We start from the raw sequence: 23,060 nt of genomic DNA on the forward strand, positions 1-23,060 counted from the left end.
TTGCTCATCCAATAAAATAGCCTTTTTCCCTTTAACAGTGTTTCTTGCCAACTTTATACGCAGCGGGATTAAAGGTATGAAAGAACTTTCTGAGGAGAAGAGGAGATGAAAAAGTGTTTTAAAAGACAGAAAGATGGAAAAAAGAAAGAAACAGACCCCAAACTCTGCTCCTGTTTCCCTTACAGGCAGCCATTTTTAGACAGTCATCCATTAAGTCTGCTGCGTTCCCATACTGTCAGCCCCTAGTGAAGCCAAAGAGGCCATGTCAACTGAGGGCGTTAGGCAGGCAGGCAGGCAGGAAGAAAGGCAGGTAGGATGCAGCACAGCACCCTCTCCCTCCGCATTGTGGGAATTGGGGGAGGAGCAGGTAGTGGACTATAATATGAATGTCACTGCAGCACAGCATCTTTAGAAAGAGGAAGATGGATTAGAGCTTTAGCTCAACGTGAAAAAGATGCTCTTAAATAGGTGGGGAAGAAAAGAAAGGGTTGGAGGGATGGCGGCTTTGGCTCAGCATAAAATGCATTGACACAGATAAGACAACAGAGTAAAAGGATAGAGAAGAAGGGGCTTGTAATCAAGACTTTTGTTAGAAATGAGCTTCTTTTAGTGATACGTAATCCGGGAGATGCAGGCATTCTTACATAACGCACATTTTCAGTGCTAGAAATGCACAATGAGTTGTTTGTGTCTGACAGAAAGAGTGAGAGAGATAGACAGAGAGAGAGAGAGAGAGAGAGAGAGAGAGAGACAGAGTGTGTGGTCTGTGTATCTCACCTCTGTCCCCATGTGTTCTGTCTGTGTTGTGCGGTCAGTCATTTGGCAGTCTTTCATCTTCAGGGCAGCTTTGGCACTCTCCTGTATACAGAACAAACACACACACACCCATCAACTATGTCCAAAAAACATTCATAAAGAAAGAACATCAAATACAAATAAATCAGAACAGCTAAATGCTCTCCCGGCAGACGTGCACCTTGCCTCCGCTCACAACACTCAGTATAGTTGGCTAACATTCTCTGCTAGCTATCAAAAGAAAGATCCCTCTCTCTCACTCGGCTGCTTCTCCTGGAAATCCAAGAGGTCATAAAACTGGGCTGGATTGCAGGAGAACTTTTTCTACAGCCAGATTTCAGAACAGGGACCCTCCTCAAAGTGCACCAGCAGAGAAGAATTCATAAAAAGTGACAGCTAGTGCTGGCCAGCATGCGAGAAAGGTCCTTCTAGGAGATAATTAATAGGTTTCCTCTGGCAGATTTACAGTCGGAGGTGTAGAGAGAAAAGCGTTGGCCCCGTCCTTCAAAACACAGCACTTTTACCTTGACCGGGAACCTGCCGACTCCTGTGTTACCGCTACATGATTATTTCGAAAAGGCAGGTTGCGATTCCTGAGAAGAACCCAGCACTATTTCCACCGGGAGCGTTTTATGACGATGCCACTAATCATTCTGACATGTTCGCCCCACACTGCTCATGGGTAGGGGAACAGACCGGGTTTAAAAGTTGCAGTGGCTATGAAATATTGAGAAAATTCATTAACCTTGATTAAAGTTAATCAACCAAATTAAGACGCGGTGTAGGGATGGGTTAACGGTAGGGAGATTGAGAGAAAGTTAATTGCTGACATAGCTCTGAACCCAAATATAAACTGTCCTGCTTACATCCAGCAGGAACAAGCTGACAGATTGAGTTAAAAATCTGTTTTCATTAGTCATGCCTGTGCCTACATGAAACGCAAGGGAGGCTTTTCCGCAGCTAAATGTTGCAGTTGGAGCCCGGTCCTTCAACAAAATGCACCAGCAGAGAGAGGAGAAAACTCATAAAAAGTGACAGCTAGTGATGGCCAGCCAGCTAGCAGGTCCTTCTAGGAGATAATTAATAGGTTCTCACTGGCAGATTTACAGACGGAGGCAGAGCGAGAGGAGCTCTGGCTACGAGCTGCCCTTTCCTGCACTTTAACTTAGCCGCTGCGGGCATGGTGTCCCTTTTAGACTCTCCCACATAGACACATCTTATCCCTCACAAGTGCTCAGAAGCACAACATGGCCCCTAAACTGCACAACATTATAAATTTGAAGCAGTGGCAGAGTGACCTTTGTTCCAAGGGCACATGGTGCGGTTAAAAATAAAGTAAGGCTGCGGCCGCGGCAAGGACGCAGGCTCGTCGTCGACAATTTATCAATACGCACGAAGAGATACACGCAGACTTCTGCTCATAAAAACAAGCTGTGTATGTCTGTAAATCACAGCGAGAGAAGTGAGATGAACAGACAATGCCCTGATGACTGATTGTTAAATCCATGTATGACGTGGGAAGAAAAATGGAAGCATTAGCATTTCACCACATGGGTAGAGAGAGAATGAGGTCATGAGGGAAAATAAAAGATAAGAAACAAAGAGAGAGAGTAACTGGGAATTTTAAAAACGTCATCCTGACTTGGAGATTTCATATGGTCTTCTCACTTTTTTTTTTTTTTCATCAAATCCAATGAAAGACCAAAATCAACACTGATTTGATTTTGCTGCTTAAAAGTTACATTTGTGTAGCCTGATATAGTGCAGCTCATTCATCTGAGTCATAGACTTCTATTGTTGTCCAAAGACCATTAAAAACACATTAATGAGCCACACTGTTGCGCTGGCTGACATGTTCCCCCATTACCATGAACATAAGCACTGTAGTTGGTTTGGATTAAATTCCACATCCTGCAGCTAGAAATACTCACTACAGCAACAAATCTGCACATGGAAGTCGTCCTGAACAATTCACTCATGTTGACTAAAAAAAAAAAACACACTACACATGTGTGACCTCTCAGTAGGAATGAGCAGCATCAGGCTGAGAGCCTCAGGTACACTGCAGAGTGTGGATAGTACTGAGAGAAGGACTGATGCGTTCTTGGTGTGGGTCTTCTCACTGACTTATTGACAGAAGGAAATGCACACTGCAGAACACTGCCAGCCTGATCCATGAAGTCGGCTGCTTCAAATTCAAATGTTGGGTAAAAATGTATCAAAACAGTATCAAGTAACATCTGCTGTGATTTCTGTTTGCACAGTAAATATTACTGCCATGTTTGTCTTGTGTTAAACATTGGCACTGAAGTTTGCAGATGCATCCAAACTGTCCCTTCCATCCAAGAAATTACACACAATTACCACTGAACAAGCAGATGCTTCTATCCCTTTGTAATTGAATTCCGACTGATCACTGCCTTCCTTTGTTTAGTACCTGTAGTCTGATCACTGCTTTACTGTGTAAAATGCTTTCAATTCATTTGCTCGGGGACCAGCTCACGGACACAGACCTGCTTTGTGTCGGTCAAGCTCACCAGTGTGCCGGCAGACTTTTTAAACTCGCAGCAAACCTCTTGGATGACTTTCCTCAACAGGTGGAATAGATCATAGATCATAGTATATCTAGATATATGTTTTAAATAATCTCCTCCCACATGTCTGTTGGGGGGGAAGTCACTAGATTGCATTAGATTTTACAGATGTGCCTACTAAAGCGGCCACTGGGTGCAGATTTCTATTTATACTGATCTCATTCATTCAGGCGTGTATTTACTCTCCTGTTTCCCATCACAGAGCGATTAAGAGAGAGATCACAGTTCCAGACACATTTAGGTGAAATGTATTCTGGTTAATAACCTTCCTGATAATGCTAGTATATTATCTTGGTAATCTTACATTTTTTATCACAGCTAAAATTATAACATCCAACACGAGCCACTGAAGAGTACCCAGGTGAAACACTATAATCTTTTTATTGTAAACGATCAAATTTCCTCAATGACTTAAAAATTTAGAGTGGTTCATTTCTAAAGTGTTTCATTTAATGAATTCCATTTCCTTGTGAAAATAATGATAACTGAATGTTAAACTCATTAGAGATTATTACCAGCTGCTGCTTGTATTTATTAACGGCAGCACTAACTACAAGAAATAATTCACCGCGATTAAAAAAGGTGTTTCAGTGTGCCAGGGAGCAGTATGTTATGTTGCCTGTAAACTTGAGAGAAGAGAGAAATTACTGTGAGATGAACTGTTAAACAGTGTCAACAGGCATAATGCAGCTCCATTCCAGAGTGGGTATCAAGAGAAAAGAGTAACTCCAGACACACCTGTATTCAGAGACGACACGAGCATGCATGCTGAAATTATAGGAGGAGGGAGGAGGACAGGTGACTCTCACAGGGAAGGAGAGAGAGTTATCACAGTCAGAGGAAGGAAGAGACGAAAGACGAAGAGCGAGAAAAATGAGATGCGTGTGCCAGAAAGTGATCAAACAAACAGATGCCAAATGAGACTCAAGTCAGTGGGTTGGACTGGCATCTTGCACAACAGCGGCATAACACTGGCACATTATCCTGCTAACGCCTGGCATAATGTCTGCATTACATCGCTTTGATAGAGCAGGTGACAAATTACAGACTTGTAGATGACAAATGCTGACAAATGTTGCCGTATGGAGCGTTTTTGCGGGATGAGCCTCAATCCAACTTCCAAAAGGGAATGAAAAAAAAAACAACAACAACATTTCCTTTTGCATATAAATCCCTATATTTTGTGAGTATAATTTGATCATTCCAAACAACCAATCACGGAGATGACTCAGTGCTTCCTATCCTTGTCTACGGGGACAAATTTGTGAAAACATTATACTTCTCTCTTGGCTGCACTGGGGTCCCAATAATTCTGCTATTACATTAAGCTGGCGGGAACAAGCAGTTTACATTAACAAAGACAGAAAAGATGGGCTTTTTGGTGCCATGCCATGCGATATTGACAGTGTGACTTGGAGCCAACTATAAAGCCATTCTCACATTCATTTACTCTCTCTTTCTGCGGTCAGTCTTTTCCTGTCAGTCCGCCCTCTGCTGCATGTAGGCCCACACAGCAGAACGTCGTAAGGGGGGGAACGGTTTTACTAATTCATTAACAAAAGTAAAACTTTCCTTTTCTTTGAATTCTTTTTTAACCTTTCCATTATGGAGAGATTGTTTGATGCTTTAAAGGAAATGGAAAAAAAAAACTGTGCTTCAAAGGCTATTAGTCTTTAATTTATAAGCATAAAACAAATAATTTAAAAACATTCAAGCTGTTTTAATTATTAATTTCAAAGTTTAGAAAAACAGAGACCAAAAAAAAAGAAAAAAAGAAAGAAACTGTGACAGAGATAAAATTAGATGAGAAAACTTCCCATTTCTCCATGTTGGAGAGTATGAAGTGCTTCTCTTTTTAGTTACAAAGACTTTGAAGCAGTGAGAGAAACATTTTATATTACTCGATGAGCTCGTACTTCATCACTGCACATTCTGTATTCAAACCACTTAATGATCTTCATTAGAGTCTTCAATCGTCTGGCTGGTGATACCAAACCGAACCATTTTTTATGTCAAGAGGTCAAAACAGGGCACTCCAGTCTTATTTTCTTATCCCAACCAGCCATAATAATTCTAATCTGTCTGGCTAACTTGTTCTCTCAACACAGTGATTACCGTCTAATGACTTAAAGTCATTTTGAATGTCAAAAACACTGTCCCTGAAAAAAGTGATGGTTTAAGAAGAATCAAAATGACTTTGCAAAAATGGTAAACATGGTGAAGTTGTTATGCACTGCATATTTGATGGTTAGTGGATCTTACCAGTTCACTCTGGAGTCTGAGAATAACTTCATCTTTCTCTCTCAGTTGTTGCAGCAAGGCCTCCTCCCTGCCGGGATCCTGCACAGCAAGCAACAAGACACCATGTTACACATTGTCCAGGACAGTGTGGACAGCAGTGATTTATCCAAAGGGAGACCATATTCCCGCAAAAGCAATACATAGAGACTAAGAGGATGACAACATTCAAAGGCATTTGTGTGCATGTGTGTGTCATTCTCTGGCTGTACCCATAAACGTTTACGTGTGTTTGCAAGTGTTTTATGTGCATTTATGAGCCTTATTGTTGGTCTGGTGAGTGTGTATGTGTGCCAGTGTAATAAAGTTGTCACGCGGTGCATGCAGGACTGTGATCGCCTCCTCGCTCTACGTCTCTGTGATAAACTTGGAGCGTCCTGTGGCGGAGCCCCAGAGCACACAGCACTTTAACATGACCTTGCATTGTCGGGCGACATTACTGTGGGGAAGATGGAGTGGAGCACCAGAGACAGAAGACAGTGAGTGAGGAGAATAATAATACTAATAAAAATAACTTTATTGTAATGGCAGCCATTAAAACAAAAATTTCACAGCAAAAAACATGCACATAGAGATATCTTAAAATACAATGTGCTTGAGATGTTCATAAAATACTTATGTTTATAGCTATAATTTTGCTGAGATTGTTATTGGGGTTGTTCATCTCATCTATCCACTCCACAATTTGACATGACTTGTGTTAAAAGTTCCTGAGATGACCATATTGTTTGGATTCATAACTCAAGCATGGCTGAAAAGAGATAAATACATATTAAATATACTGCAGATAGCTAGTAAAAAGACTCTTACGAGGTAATGGTGAGATCACTCCCTTATAAAACATAGTTTGCACTGTTTTTGTTTTCATTTTCCCCTGAGTCCACAACAAATCTCAAAATAGGGCATTTCAGACAGATATAAACTGATGGTGCGTGCATACAACATTTGAAACTGATTTTATGCAAATGTGCTTGAATGTGCTGCAAAAATGTTAGTCTGCCAAGTCGATTTTCACATTTTCTAAAGGCACCTTTTAGGAAGGCTGCCGGAGAATCTAAGGCTACACACCAGTTCACATGGAGGTCGAAAAATCAGAAATCTAGCTGAGCATCCAGACACAGCAGTTTTCATTACAATAATTAACTTAATTCTAAAAACGGACAGGTAGATTAAATGTGGACAGAGAGCGACGCGATTAGAAGGGGAGTAAAAGAAAGAAAGAAATGAGGGAGGAATAAGGAAGCGAGAGAGAGAGAGAGTGAGAGCGAGCGATAAGATGGAGGGAACGAAATGGCAAACAGACAGACGGTCATTACCTCTCAAGGACATAAAAGGCAGGAGAGAAAAAGAGGGGCAAGATAACAGGAGGAAAATGAGGGGGATGGAGTTGGTGGTATGACGAAAGGGGGACAGTGATAGAGAGAAGGAGAGGACAGAGAGGGCCTGAGGCAGAGCGTGATGGTCTGAGACTGTGGGGAGCCATCTAGCTAAAGGACAGACATGGAGTCAGAGGGAGACCACAGGGAACCATATAGCCAAAACACCGTCCTCTAAATGACCTCTCTGACTCAAACTCAGACAGCAAGCCTGACATCAATATTAAGAAAAGTACAAATATAACTGGTACACAAATGTGTTACATCACGGTTGTTTTGGAGTCAGTAAATAGCTAGAGGTACCAAAAAACTAATTAAAGACACGTAAAAATAGTGAGTTTCAGCTGCATGACAGAGGCACTTGCTGGATGATGAGGGAGGTCGATGAAGTTCACAGTTAAGGGTACTCAAAGACTTTGTGCTTTTTGAGACTTGACTGAATAGAAAAGTACAAAGGACATCATCTTTAAACATAGAGACAATCTGTTAACAGTAAATCAGCAAGCAGTGCTTGCTTCGGTCATCCAGGTTACGTTTCAAAAAGGTTCATTGCGAATATGACTTGATGGTGAAAGAGGCATTTCAGCTTTGGAAAGATGGCACTTGCGTACAACTGGGAAGACGCAAATATGGAACAACCGGAATGTACTGCGCCGCACCAGAACGAAATAAAACACAACTGCTGATGGGTGATGAATGGCAAGTTGGGACATGCTCGTCTGTTTTGAAAAAGGACACAGTAGGAGGAGCCCAGCTGGTAACAAACAATATAATATTAGGGCTAAACACTACACAAAAATATTTTGTTGTACATATATTAGGCAGGAAATGGACAATGACCAGGATCATGGTTTATATTTGATCAGCAATGCAGTTTGACTTGACTTTTTCCGAGTTTTTTTTATAGAAACAATACGGCAGCCGTTGCAGTTCAGGATGTTCATTTGGGTATACTAAGAAAATACTGTAGTGATACAAACCTGCTTAAAAATCGCCAGTCTTCATTGTTAAAGGTTAAAAAAAAAAAAAAAAAAGTTCATACAACATGGCGGCCAACCATGTCGGAATGTAAAAGTATTTCTACCTCTTCTTAAAGGCCAAGCTGAAATGTTTATACTCTCAATACCGAGTTTTTCAAAATTTCAAATGTAATAAACAAAGGCAATTTATGCAGAGTTCATTCAAGGTTCCATGATCATACTAGCCAAAGTATACTATTATTCCCTTATTGTGGGAAGCTGCTATACAAATAACGCCTTTTCAAGACCTGCAGATAACCTGTAAATCCCTGCTTGACAATGGAAAGGTGTGGAGGGAACGTTTCTGTGGCTTGAAGTGTTCCTGGAAAAGTCGGGTCTCCTCCCAATTATACCAATACACACTTTCCATCCTAACTTGACAGCTAAAGAGCTCTTGGCCATGTTTCACAATTTTGAGGATTTATAGAGGCCAATATACTCAAAATCTGAAAGTGTCTCAAAACGTTTTGATGGGTATTGTCTTCTGGCTTCCTCATTTAATAGGTGTAATTGATGTCCGGGGGCTATAACATGGGTAGAAGATAATGGTCAAGGTGGATGAAGCTAAAAGCTTTGTTAAGAGCTTCTGCGGTGATACAAGCAATAAAAAAAAAAAAAAATACGTTTCCCACTGGGAGAACGGAAAACAATGATCACAAACAAAACCCAGCGGTATTGAAAGAGAGTGGACTCTGTTTACCTGGCTGGCCTTACAGGGGAGATACCGCTATTTCTGTCTTGTTTTTTTGTTTTGTTTTTTTCAGAAAACACACATACACACACATAGAACGTACAATACATACTAACATGAGATTTGGATGGGTCTGAAAAACCACTAACATGCTGTGACAATTACAATATTAGCCTCTAAAATTAATCTCACCTGAATAAGACTGAAAGCTGTTCTAAATGAGCCGTCCAGCTACAACCACAGTGTGACTGCATCAGTGTGTGTGTGTGTGTGTGTGTGTGTGTGTGTGTGTGTGTGTGTGTGTGTGTGTCAGTAGTTGTGTTTATAATGATCAGAAGAGGCTTATGACTAAATCCATGTCTATATTGACTTGTGTTGTTTGTTTACGGGTCAGGCGAGAGCTTAAGAATTTCAACAGCGAGACAGCAAAGGCGATTGGTATCTAAACTGTGAGAGAACTGTGTTGTCGCTCGGCTCAAATTCCCCCAGAATGTACAATCCTGCCAAAAAATCCCTGAAAAAGATGAAAGCATTCACTAGCCAGAAACTTGAATGAGAAACTGTATTGCTGAAAAGTAAAAGGCACCACAATGTGCATTAAGTCACCCATCAGGTGCCTTTCCAACCAATTCTTCAAGGCTGGATTGAACGGAAAAAGGCTGTGGAAGAAAAGTGGGCCATGCGAATTTATTTCTAATGTGATTGGAATTGCCTCAGAGTGGATAAATCTGATCAAAATCATTGGAGTGCATCCACTTTATGTGAGGTTGAGGCCACTCTATGCTTGCAATCAGCGGCGAGTTGAAGAGGGTATGAAGATGAATTACATTCCCCTTGTTAGAAGAAATTATTCAATTTGTTAACTTCTTTTTTGAGAAATGCAGTTTTGAGAAAATGTGAGGGTGGTTGTGGCTATTATTTCAGCACCATCTCACTTTCATTTGTTTGTCAAATTGCCCATTTCTTGAAACTGTGGAAAGGGGTGTGAGGTACGACAACACAATTAAATCTTCAGGCCAATCTACCCAATATCAATCCATAATTTTGCTAGAAGGGGTGTAAAATGGTATAATCAGCATGACCAAACATTCCTGGAGTGTCATTTTAGGCCACAGTACCAGCAAATTTGGCCATGACAACCCCTGCTCAAATACATCCCTTCTAACAGGACAACAACACAAAAAAGATGCTTGGTGGTGTTCATCATTTGAGCTTTGAGCTGCTATTTAAAGGTCGTGGGCCAAAATCAAGGCAGTTCCAATGTTGTGGGCAGCTGTTTTTTAAATGCTCTATCACCTTTAGTTTTACTGTCGCCTTAGTAAGAGCCAGGAATTCTGGTTAAAAGCTCCAGGAGAAAACTCATTCAATTAGTGGTATATAGACCAGCAAATCACACATGTACTGTAGGCGCTGACCATGCAGAGCTATTAAATGGAATGAACAGGGAGAAATAACCATTTCTAAGCCTGTCTTCACGCGCGTTACAAACATACGTTTTCATGTATTAGCCTAATTCCTACAAATTGTTCCTTGCATCCAAATTGCAAATTGTTTTGGATGGTTCTAACCATTTTTGACATGTTTGAAAAATGTCAGCATACAAATGAGGGATTTTTGGGGGGGAAATTTCTTATTTTCAGTGCAGCGGTGAGGGAAACTATTGTGACGAAAGGCTATGTAAAAGAGAAATGGAAGAGGTACAACTTACAACACAAAACCAAGCAAGAAGTAACAAATCCTTAGCATTTTACAATCCAATCCAATTTCTAATCTTTGCAACAAAATGTAAGCTGTTCAAGCCAATCGAATGCTGAATAAAAGTGATACTAGTCTGAATCCAACAGGTAGGGTCTTGAGGTGGTTCTACACTGTCTCAACTTGCTGCTTGAACAAACACTTTACTGAACCCTTTATATTCATAGTTACGTGTGAAAACAAAGGCATCTCAAAGACAAATGCACAAACCTGCTCACACTGATCCAGCATTAAGTTCCCTACCTTTGGGATGAAGTATTTGTTCATGCCTAGATCTGTCTTTACTCCTGTCTGCTTGCTGTCTGTGTTTATCAACTGTATCTGCCTGATGGACTATAATTATTACTTTAATTGCATACTATTTATGCACACTGACAGACAGAGGGGGGCGAGAAAAGCTCCTTGAGTGTTAATAAAAAAAAAAAAAAGACAGAGAGAGATGGAGGAGGTGATGAAAAATGTGTCATTTGCACCTAGAGATCCGGTATCATGCCTTCAAGAATGTACAATACAACACTGTGACCTTTATCACCTGTCAATCTGAATTAACTCAGCCGTCAAAAGGGTCTAATGACCGGATCGCCAACATCCCCTGTGCATGCTATGAGACAGCAGCTCTGAAAGTAGGAAGTTCTGTGAATCTGGACACAAGCTGTACACGACAAGCTGTGACACTGTGAGCATCCTTTATGACCTGAAGGACGTGTTGTGTCTGCTGAATAGCAGTCATGTGTTCTTATAGCTACTCCATCTGTCCAAGGCACCTTAAAAGGCAGTAAAGCTGACACCTCGCACAGAAACAGTTAGGTAACCTGTCAAACCACTTCTGTAAAATTTACGCCGTTTGAAACAGAAGAGAGATGTCACCTGCCTCGGTGACTTAAAATATAGCTAGAACCACTGAGCTGCCTCATATGAGGAATTATCCCCGAGACATTAAATATGGGCACAAAAAGATGTAAAAAATAATGATAATTAAATGCAGTGAAATACCGTACTTCTACTGTATTTCATTTTGCAGGGACGGGAACTGGCAGACACATGGGTGATGATATAAAAAATGATGTATCAGGAGACCAGAAGCTGGTTGTACAAAGACAGGCTTTTACTTCAGCTTACATCTAACAAACAGCCAGACTTAAGATATAATTCTTTGAGTATTTTTAAGTGGGATTAATTGCCTGAGTCTTCTGAGTGAATTACAACTTTTATCCACCTAAAAAGCACATCTGATCAAGTCTTTTAAGCTGCTCAGCTCCACTTATATCAAATGTATGTCCTCTGGAATAATTAGACATTTTACTGTGAAGATTCAAAACTGTGTTTCATGGGAGCGGAAATAATATACATATATCATATAGTTTTCTAAGGTGTTGTTGCAGTCTCTTTAATTGACACTTTTTAGTTTTCTTTAGCATTTGATTTTAATTTTAAGAAAAAAAGCGAACACACACCCCCTGCAATGCAGAAGATCAGTCTGGCATGTCTTTGTGCAACCAGCCCCAGACTGGAATCACATTTTAAGATGTTGAAATTAATAATTTAATATGTAAAAAGCCCGTTCAAACTTTACTGTTAATGATTTTAATGCTATCTCAAGAACTCAGACAGACACTTCACACGAAATAAGGAATTCAGAATATGAAATACTCTTTTGATCACCTCTGCCTCACTTTCACACATTAACACGCTTCAGTTTTTGACAGTGTGTGCGAGACACTGGACGTCCTGGCTGTTAGTTAGAAACAGTGTTTGGAGTAAAAGGTTATCTTGAACACAACAGCCTAAAAAAAGACAAAGATGGAGAGTTAGATAGACAGATGAGCTGAGCAGTCAAGTTTTGTGCTTGGTATGTTTTTTTTTTATATATATATAAAACGCCATTTTCTACTTTGTTATATGTGTGTGTGAAGGTGTGTTCATGATGTTATTAGTTTTGCTTTGCATTGTGTGTGTGTGTCCATTAAAACTCATATTTGCATATTTACATGTTTTCCTGCACACATTTAACCCTCTCATACTGTGGAGAACAGTCTACTAATTATGAATATGCAGTCATAATTGAACATTATTAATTTCTACTGATGCGACATCTGACAAAATGAATGTTTCTGTCTAGAAAAGAAGTTTCACATGTAGTCTGAGACCAAGGTGAACACATGCAAATTACGTTTAACAACAAAACCTGCTGTCCTAGACTTTTTTGGTGCTCTGGCACGCCTCTGGCTGCAGCTCTAGTTTGAGATTTCTACTTCACGCTTCTAAAATACAGTAGAACCCTTTAACTGGGACAAAATCTGGTAAAAATCATGTCATATGTATCGGGTCTAAATTAAACTAGGGCGCACTGTGACACTGCAGCCTCTCAGGTGGTTACCGTAGATTATTTTTACACCCACTGAGTCGTTTTCTGGAGTGCCAGGACAAATTCTCTTCTCCTCGCCCCTCCCTCAAACTCTTTCTCTTCTTCTCCTCCCTCTCGCTCTTTTTTTCTCCACCGCCCACTTCAGTTATTAGCAAGCGATCTAATGTCCTCAAACTGAATGCACATCAACTACAGTTTCCACATTTTCCCCTAAAGCCTTTCCCCCTGCATTCCTCGCTCCCCGATCCATCTTACAGTCAAGTAGAACAATATCCTATTCTCAGCATTGCAACTATTTCCTCATACTCCACTTCTCCTCATGCAATATGGCCTCTCCATCTTTAGGTTGTTTCTTTTTTCCTGCCTCCAGCTCTGTCAAAAGGTTAGCCTTTGCCTCCTACCTTCTTACTCATTCTTCTATATATATGTACACGGAGACACACACACACACTTCTCTTATTCCTCTACCTGTTTCCATCTCCTGCCTAACCTCAATTCCTCCAACTTTTGCTTTTTCCTTGCTGCTGTTTATATCAATCTCTATACCACTGCCACTCTCTCTCTCTCTCTCTCTCTCTCTCTCTCTCTCTCTTTTTCTCTCTCTCCTTGAGAGGGCCACGGTCCACTTCTGGGTTAGTTGAGGAGAGTTTCAGGATAATCAGAATGAATCGCTAATCGGAAAATGAAAACTCCTGTGAAAGTTTGTTTCTTACAAATGACAATCGGACCGAGATGCCTTGAGATCTGCTTCTTTCAATCACTGTATGCAAGCAACGATTTTGTCCAGATTTTCTCGACACTTGGAGGCCAGCTGGTGCTTGTTCTTCAATAAAAGTTTGGCACGCAAATACTTTAATCATCTGTTGTGTAGCTTTGTTAATATTTGACAATGACATGAAAAAGAAAACGGGAATTTTCACATTTTCTCCCACCCCAACCAAGTTTCACTGAATATATTGTGATATGTTGAAACACTGTGATAATAATGTGTCGATAATCCACCTCCATGCACGACTGCAATATCTTGCACAACAAATATCAATAGAAAACATGGTAATGGAACCATACAAGACTTACATCACAGTGAGCTCAATCCACAGACAGGAAAAATCAAACCTCCAGATCCATCGGTATGAACTGATTATTACATTTTCCCCTTCAATATTACATTATTTAAAGGTTAAAGGTCAAGTCTTTATATTTGTGGTTTGGACTGTTTAATCAGACATCTGCCCTCAGTTATTCTAACCCCTCCTGATCCCTCTCTCCCAGTTGTCCACCCAGTTTCCCATCTGTCCATCCTCGCATTTCTTCCTGGGAGAGTTTGAGCCAGAGCTGCTGTCTTCATCACGCTGTGTCCCACCCTACATTTTTAATTTTTCCTTATCATCCAGCTGCCACTGATACTCCATGTAGGTCAATAAAGAGGGCACACACTCACACAAACACACACTCTCTCTCTTTCTCTTATACACATGCAAAAACACAGATAAATGCACCCAAACTAAGACACTGTGACAAACTGCACTGACAAAAAACCTGCTGTTTTCTCGCCCCATGATAAAAAAAAAACAGCCAAGTCACCAGAATAAATGTTGGCATTGTACATTTCTGCAAACCACAGACGCATTAAATGTGCGCATTTCATACAGGTCTTGTCGATATTTCTACAGTACATGTCTTATCACGTTCAAATATCATATATATAAGCTTTCATATGAAGAGGGAGAGGAGATAGTGGCGGATTGACAGGTAAGATGGCTGCAAAGTGAGAGAACACTTTCCAAGGGGGGTCTAGAAATTTGTAACAGTTTCAACCACTGAATAATTTTAGGGAGGCGACGTGATTTGCAGCCATGTTTGTGGCAACAAAACCAGATACTTTGGACAAAAGATGTCAACACGCTATCCAGCCGTGTAAGTGCCAACAAAACGGGGTATTTTTAACGAAATGCTGGGACAATTTCCAACTGGATTTGTGGCAACAGAACCAGATTTCTTTCTGACAAGAAATCAACCTGTTACCCAGCCGTGTTAGTGCCAACAAAACTGGATATTTTCGATCAAACGCTGGGTAAATTTTCACCTGTATTTGTGGAAACAGAACCAGATACTTTTGACAAGACGTCAACACATTACCCAGCCGCGGTAGTGCCAACAAAACTGGATATTTCTGACGGAGGCTGGGACAATTTCCAGGCATGTTTGTGCCAACAAGACCGACTAAGCCAAAACATCATCTTTTCCTAACCTTAAATAAGTGGAATTTGTGCCGAAACCTTAACGGACCACAAGAACGGCATTATCACAATCTCAAATTTGCAACATAAGGAGACCTGAAGAAACATTTAAACAACATCTCACTGATCTGCAGAAACATAAATAACCAACATTCATTCTTGAGATTAGGCAGGTAAAAACACATGCAATCACACACTCACACACTTGGTAAACTCAGAAAACAACTATGCATTATATATGTTGGTCAGACTCACACTCAGTACAATGCAGATCAATAAGACACCACCATAGGATTTAAAATAGTGCTAGAGAGTTAAGAATTCTCATCCCTTCTGCTCCTCTCTCCTCCAACAGTCTAACAAGAACTCTGCTGTCACCCAACTAAATCCCAGAGAAAAGCCTGACAAAAGCCCTCCCCTGGTAAATTTAAACCCTGCTCTAGCGCACGCGCACATACACACTTGAGAACACACACACTCCCTGCAGAGATTAATAAATCTCATCTAGATCGTAGAGGGCTCTGATGGACTAGGTTGACAGAGGGGGTCTGGGGCCTGTCATGGCAAGCAAAGCACTTTGCCCATCTCTCATTCAATTATTCCTCCCCTCTCTTGCTTTTTATCACTCTTTTTTCGCTACTCTTGTCTTTGTATTTCCCACTCCTTGTCCCCCAGCCCTGCCTCGCTGCTCTGCTTTCTTTCTTCCTTTTTGATCTCTTTACGATTCATTGAGAGCTGCGGCAGAAAAAAAAGTGGCTGTTAATTGTTCTGATAAGGGTGAAACTGAAGGAGACACACAGATCAAAGGAGGACTCAGTTTTATATTTTTGATCACAGACAGGCCTCTGTGTTCTTTTAATTGAACTGGCTGGCTCGGCGTAGTTGATGGCTGTGTAAGTAAATATTACCTGGTGTTTGGTTTGTTGTAGCTACCCAAAAGCACAACAGAGCGGCACAAAACTTACACACTGTTTGTGTATAAAATGATCGTGTAAACTACATTTTGCAGTAGTGTTTTACAGCAGGCAGACACTGTCAGCTTTTTGATAATCTTTAATGTACGTTCTGCACAGCAAGAACCTCCAACTTTTACTGTTCGGATCAATGGACCTACCACGACTTGGCTGCTCACACTGAATGTAAACACAGAACCCCCTGTCAGTTTTGTCTATTGATAAAAGTTTTTTCAAACAATAATGTTGACAAAAAGAGAAAGGTGGAGTTCTTCAGTGCAATTCTACTATGAATGGAAAGTCAGACAAAAAAAAAATAAATATAGAGCCACAGATGGCTGAAAGATGCAGACAATGTGGTCTGTGTGCTCCACAGCGAGGTTCAGTGTTATGTCACAACAAAACAAGACGAGTTTATGGCAGATCTTTTGACAGCAGCTGTGTAACTGCTCAAACTGCAGGACGTCCGTTCAAAATTTCTGACCTGCTAGATTTCCATCCAATCGTCCGTGAGCTGGATCATTGATCAGTCAGACAATTAAATGGGTGTTGTGATGCCCATCAGACTACTTGTCAAGAGACAAACAGTCTGGCAGAAATTCAGCACAATTGTAAAATCATTCAGGGGACTAAAACTCTGCTACTTGAGAGATTTGAGAGAAACTTTGACAGATGGCAGTGACAATAATGCTCAAAAGCTGGACAAAGCCACTTACTGAGCATTCAGTGCACAGCCCTCTTTTTTTGTCTTAAACACAAACAAACAGATTCAGTAAAGCAAAATAAAATAGTTCAGTTTTTGTTTACCTTAAAAGGAAGGGACTTTTCACTGCAAGGGCTGATGGGTAGAGACTGGAGGCTGCTGGCAGGACTCGTCTCTGCGCTCTGCAAAAGACAAAAACATGAATAAGAAAATAACATCATGCTGAGATTCGTGATAAGTGCCACTGATAAGCTCATGTGCAGAGAATGATTTTTACAGCATCAGTCACACTTAATAAAAATAAAGGCATCTGCAACTATTTCACCTTTTAATTCTTGCAATTTCATTTAGGTGTTAAGCAGTATTGGCAAAAACATTAAAAGTCTGGCCGTTCATTTAACAGGAAAATAGAGGGAGGTATAAAAGACTGTTTTTTTTGGGAGATTGGTGCTCATTTAAGCTGCAGCATCCTCTGTAGGGCAGAGACATCTTGTCTATTAATATACTGTAGGTTGGTCCTCACAAAAATGCAGGATAATTGGTTTCAGAATATTTGGCTGTAGAAACACAACTCCCTTTTGTAACTTTTTTTTTTTTTTTGCCGGTTTCTTACGTAATCGCTGTGTTTTCTAAAGCCAGCTGTGATCGGACACATTTTGGACTCGACACACGTGTCTAGCCGGCAGAGAGACCGGTCAGCTGGAGGGGGACTCAAAAATATGCGCCAACACACTCACGCTGGACAGTGCATACATTCATGTGACATAAGGTGCACATGCTGTCTCACGCGAATACGCACACACTCCTTAAATATGGGCAGACGCTGGTCTAATTGTCAACTTGAGATAGGACAGATGGGAAAGTAGAAGATAAAGTCGTGTCTTTAGTCGGGAGTGCTGGTACTGTTGTAATAATTCAAGGTAAGGACATGACGGTACACACAAGATGCTAACTGACATGTTCCAAACACTTGGTGTTCTGATAGGGGCGATTTCTTACCATCTGCTGCCCTCTTGCAGATTTACATGCAAGGCAACCATTCTGTTGTGTGAGAGCGATGACCATACACACAATCAAGACACCCTAAAATGGTGCTTTCTAAGCTATACTCCTGATTGTTTGTGAATATTTTTTGGCCCGCTGTCAATATTCTGAAGGTAACCCTGAGAAACATCAGGGCCCGAATCTTTGCGCAGCATAAACTGGACGGTTTATTGGTTTGGCTGACCTTTTAAAGAAGCATACCTCCCTATCAGAATTATAGGTGTGCTATGGCGTCAGGCCCTCAATGTGTCATCTGTGATCAATGCCTTTCCCTATGTGGAGAGACAGGCACACACTCACAGACACCCAAACACTCTCCCTCCCTTGTTTCTCTCTCACACATACACAGTCTCTTTAAGGTCACCCCTGTCCCACAGGCCTTAACACACAACTGTCCCCACAATTAGATGTGGATCAGTAAAAAGCCTTTCGGATTTAAGAATGGAGAAAGCTGCCTGGGAGCTCTGGATTTAATGACTTGCACTACCCAGAAGCTAAATGTCGAAAGATGATGAATGGCCTAAGAAAGGGAGGCAGGTTCTGTAGTTTGATACACCCCTTTAATCACATTCACACATCAGTTTAATCAAGAAATGAAAACCTTCAAATAACTCAAGGTGCATTCATGCCCACTCTCTCTCACTGACATTTTGGCTTTTTATCAGGGAGCAGAACCATTAGCGACATGCCGCCATGCAATATATTCTTTGAATTTAAAATACAAACTCTGCTCGGATATTGCTGAGTTTTTCTTTGTTTCCAAACCCGAGCGTCGGGAGGTCTTGGGGTTAAACTTAAATTGCAAAAATACAAAACTTAGTTGTCAGAGTTCATGCAAACTTCAGCTGATATTGATGGATATCACAGTAGGCAGCTGTATTACAATCCTGCCGCAAACCCTAACCCTTTACAAAAACTGCTGTAACAGTAATACATAACAGCATTCTCAGATACATTTTATATCCATAGCATTTGTAGTAACAGCACCACACTGCTGAAAAGACTTTATGGAGGCAGCAACAATAAGCTGCTGCCACAAGTCAAGCAGCAGCCTGAGGGTAAGAGTCACTGAGATGGACAGAGAGGCTGCAGAGGCACAAGCTAACTGGGCCTGGTGGTTCATGTGAGGATTTTGCTGCACAGAGTGTATTCTGTAACAAATGGGGCCGCCACTGTTTTGCTAGAATCCATGGCTGACGCTGACAAATGGGGATCATTGTGTGTTGCAACATTAATGCACACATGGACAGTGGTATTTTAGAAATGTTCCTCCGTGCAACCGACAGGGTAAACTGCTGAAAGAGAGATAAAATCCAGGATGGATGGAGTCTCTCCAGCTGCTGTAAACATAGTAATTTGACAAATATAGCGCACAGAAAACACAGGAAATCATAAAAGTGTGATGAATTATCTGGTCAGGTCACGCATATCATGATACGCATTGTTCTATGCGGTGTGTAGGAGACGCATGTTTATGTCATTTTTAAGCCTTTACTACAGACAGTACAGAGAGATGATGTGAAAGACGGAGGGAGAGAAATGTGTCAAAGTCGGACATAAACTTTCAGATGTTGCAGTTTGCCATCGGCATGTTAACCCGAGCTCCCCTTTCCTTAATCCTTCCACAGCAAACTTGCAATTTAGCATTTCATTCACAGACTCCAGGTCTTCTCAGTGACAACTAACATTTCACATCTTTATCCATAAAACATTACTGAACTCAGCATATGCGTTAAACCATAACAACATTCTCTGGTGTCCTCCGGTAGTCCTGAGCGAAGTGGCAAGGGATAAATTCCAGCCCGGGCCCGTAACTGCATGTCATCCCCTCTCTCACCCCTGTCTGTCTCCAGCTGTCAATATTTAAAAATAGAAGAAATGCCTCCTGTCTTGTTTTTGTTTTTTTTAAGTTGTTCTCTCTTTTGCTGTCTCAGTTGAAAACAACACTTTAGCTTAAAGGGGTAATTTGTGAGAATTTAAGATGAACACTTTCAAAACTTAATTCAGACATTATGACGTCCATGTATTGTGTTGCATAAACACTGTATATACTGAAGTCAACATGCTAACTAGCTAGCCCTGACCAGTCTTATTCTAAAGCTCCTGTGCTAATGGTGTAAATACCAACACTCCCTCAGTGCTCCAAACTTCCAGTCCATATCATCTAACTAGCTAATGGCTGCTACAGTTAGCAGCAGTTGCAGTTACTCTAGCAATACAGGTAAAATCTAAGTAATAATAAGAGTATTTTTTACCAAAACCATGGGACAACTGCAGCTTTTTATGTAATTATTGACCTGATGATGTTATGGCATTTGTCAAAAACCTTAACAAAGAGCAATGCCAACAACTCAACTTGGCAACTTATGTTTTTGCCACGTTATTAGGTTGTGCATTATACCATACAAATGGCTTTCAAATGACATTCTTAGAGCGCCTCCACAGTGTTTACTGCAGTTGTTGGCATAGAGTAGAACAAATGCAGAAAATCTCAGAGATAATGAGATAAATATTGGACTTCTGGACTTGAGCGCCTGGCTTAAAAAAATATTAGATTGCACAGCAAGAGTCATTTATGGTAATTTGTGCCTCTTTGAAAGCCTCTTCCATCCTTTTTAGTTGTTTTGAAGATGACAGGATTGGAACCGGGCTGCTTTATGGGTGACACATAAAGCCGACCGGAGTTTTGACTGACACTAAACAGAAGGGAAGTAAAGTGAACTTGGAGCCTTTAAGTTAAGGTAAACAAAAGAAAAGAAAGGAAGATTGGGGCTCAATACCAGAAGGTCAAGCAAATAATATGCAAAGCATCCAGACATGCAGAGTCACCCTCCCCTCGCTGCAGAATGGATTACATACACTGATGGAAGGTAACAAAATTTGCAAGTTAATGACACAACAGAGCAAGCAAAGAGGGCAAAGTATCTCCTCTTTCATATTCATGTTCTGCTGCTGTGTACTCTCTCCCTTGCACTCCCTTTAGTCTCTCCATTACCACTGTAGTTTATGTCTCTCTCTAGTAATTATCATTTTCATGTCTCATGTCTCTCTCGCAGTGGTCCTGGTAGAGGAAAAACAGAGAAATGAACAGTAAAGAGAATGTGAGACAGCCGTGCGCATGCCTCTGTGGGCTGTAATTCACCACTAGCTTTGATCTTAGTTTAGAGGTACTAATGGTGGGGTGTTAGAGAAGGTCTGGTCACCCTTTTATAGGCCTTTTTGTGTATTTGTATTTGTGAGTTTGGGTCTGTATAATATTGCTGTATTTGGTCGGTCACCCATGTAGATTCCAAGAAAAACAGCAGCCAGACATCGCTAATGGATGTCTTTTCAGCTCAACTTCCAGAGCTTGTGGTCTTGCTAACATCTCTCTTTGGTATGCAAATGTGCCGCACACACTCATGAAACACTGGGACAAAGTGTGTGAGTGAAAATATGAGCACTTTCATTCCAAAACGAAACATGCACAATGCATTAAGCACCGCCAAACACCAGCCTCCCAATAACCCGTTCTATTGAAGCAGATATACAACTATGAAAAACTTTGAACAATTATTTAGGCGGCAGACATTTTCCAAAACAGTGTAATCATCATTGTGGCCTTGCGTGGACTGTGTTCTCAGTAAAACTGGAATTTACATTCAGCTGTTGATTGTATAATTTGTCATTGTGACTGAGGATCGGCTCCAAGTCAAGCTCTCTGCAAATTGCAATTACCCCAAATAAAGCGTGTGAGAAAAAATCCCAGTAAATGATAAAAATGTAAATGTACTCCAAGTTTAAAAGCTTGAAAATTATTATTAAGTTCTATTTACATTCTGGTGTGAAGCAGTCTCGCCGTTAAAAAGATAGCATGAGTGAGCACGGTGGCCATCAATATGGTTCCCTGGTTTTTACAGTTAAACCTTGCGAAGCTATTGCAACGTGTCAGTGCTTTACTAAGTGACTATTACAGCTAATCACGTCTATAATGGTGCAGAGGTAATTTTACTGGTTTCCCGACTTTCACACTGAGATGGCCTCATAGCCTGAGGTAAACTAGCTGCAAGGCAGCTAAAGCATTTAAAGAGCAGTGTGATACTCTGAAACAGGAGGATTAATGTCTGGAGTGTGTGAATATGAAGGGCAAACACTCAAATAAGGCGTCTAGTTTCCTTCTCAAAATGTGGAATCTCATTAAATAAACAACACAAAGTGATTACAGAGACCTTTCAACGGTGGAAAAAGCATCCACGTCAGGAAGATTTCATGCAGCCGAAACAGAAGTGATTAAAACAGGAGTGAATAACCTGTCAGTGAAGCTCTGTAATATTTTGGTTTCAAATGCCTTTGGCTTCATAATATGTGCAAACCCTGGTTTAAAACAATGTGATGTATGTATAACTTCATCAGATAAGGGTCTGTCAGTGTGGTACCAACCTTTCGTTGTGTTATTCTTCTGTTTCATGCAGCCAAATGCACTAAGGTACACTTAACAGAATAGTGTTCTGGGATGTACTGTTAGTTAATCTCTACGAACTGATGTTAAGAAGAGTCTTGCTTGTGTCTGTGTGTGCATATCCCACCTCCTGCAGTGTCCGTCTCAGCCTTAAAAGCAGGGTTTTGACAGCAGTGCAGTCCTGCTGCATCAGCCTGAGCGGAAGGGTTTCCAGCCCCGGCGGCAAGGGCTCGTCTTCCCTCCCCAAACCCAGCCCCGAGCTCCAGTCAGCAGGCAGCAGGCTGGTTGGACGGCTAGGCTCCCTGGAGGAGAGGGAGAGCAATAAAGAGATTTCATGTTAGTGTGAGTCAGTGTGAAAACCTGATCATTGACCTGTCTACATCTGCTCTCAACAGGCGACAAGTGGAGTCATTCAAAGGCTCGCTGCCTTCGGTCTTAATGCCATATTAAAAAATAAGATATCAGCTGCTTCTGAACATCCCAATAGTTCCCAGAATGCCCAGACATGGTCTAAACAGTGATTCGTCAGCATGCAGAACAATAATATGTGAAAATTAGATGCAACACGGTGAAGAAATCCTTCTCCTACAGGCTTTAAATAAAAACATATATAAAAGGCAAGATAAATGAGACAGAAATAGAAAATGAGACACAGAAGAGAGGTTTCTACGGGGGTGGTAGACGGGGTAACAAAGGTCGGATGCAGACCAAGACCTGCAACGATCAGAGAGCACAGCAGCTGCTCCACGGGAGCCCCGAAGGAGTTCATTTTAATGAGCATCCACTTCT

The 23,060-nt window shown here is 41.0% G+C and overlaps 1 protein-coding gene across 3 annotated transcripts in view; it reads right to left on the minus strand.

Annotated features, from left to right (window-relative positions):
* Nucleotides 1–23,060, minus strand: part of ccser1 (coiled-coil serine-rich protein 1) — a 117,993-nt gene that overhangs the window by 56,894 nt on the left and 38,039 nt on the right. For all 3 annotated transcript variants that reach the window (XR_005075020.1, XM_037097818.1, XM_037097819.1), the window contains exons 7-10: nt 22,399–22,573; nt 16,894–16,971; nt 5,652–5,729; nt 778–858 (exon numbers count right to left, since the gene is read on the minus strand). Coding sequence is in view for 2 of the 3 variants with exons in the window: in XM_037097818.1 (XP_036953713.1) it covers nt 778–858; nt 5,652–5,729; nt 16,894–16,971; nt 22,399–22,573 (412 nt within the window). In the remaining variant the exon portion in view is untranslated. The remainder of the gene's footprint in view (nt 1–777; nt 859–5,651; nt 5,730–16,893; nt 16,972–22,398; nt 22,574–23,060) is intronic.

This window comes from Acanthopagrus latus, chromosome 5, assembly GCF_904848185.1.
Source record: "Acanthopagrus latus isolate v.2019 chromosome 5, fAcaLat1.1, whole genome shotgun sequence".
Taxonomy (NCBI): Eukaryota; Metazoa; Chordata; class Actinopteri; order Spariformes; family Sparidae; genus Acanthopagrus; species Acanthopagrus latus.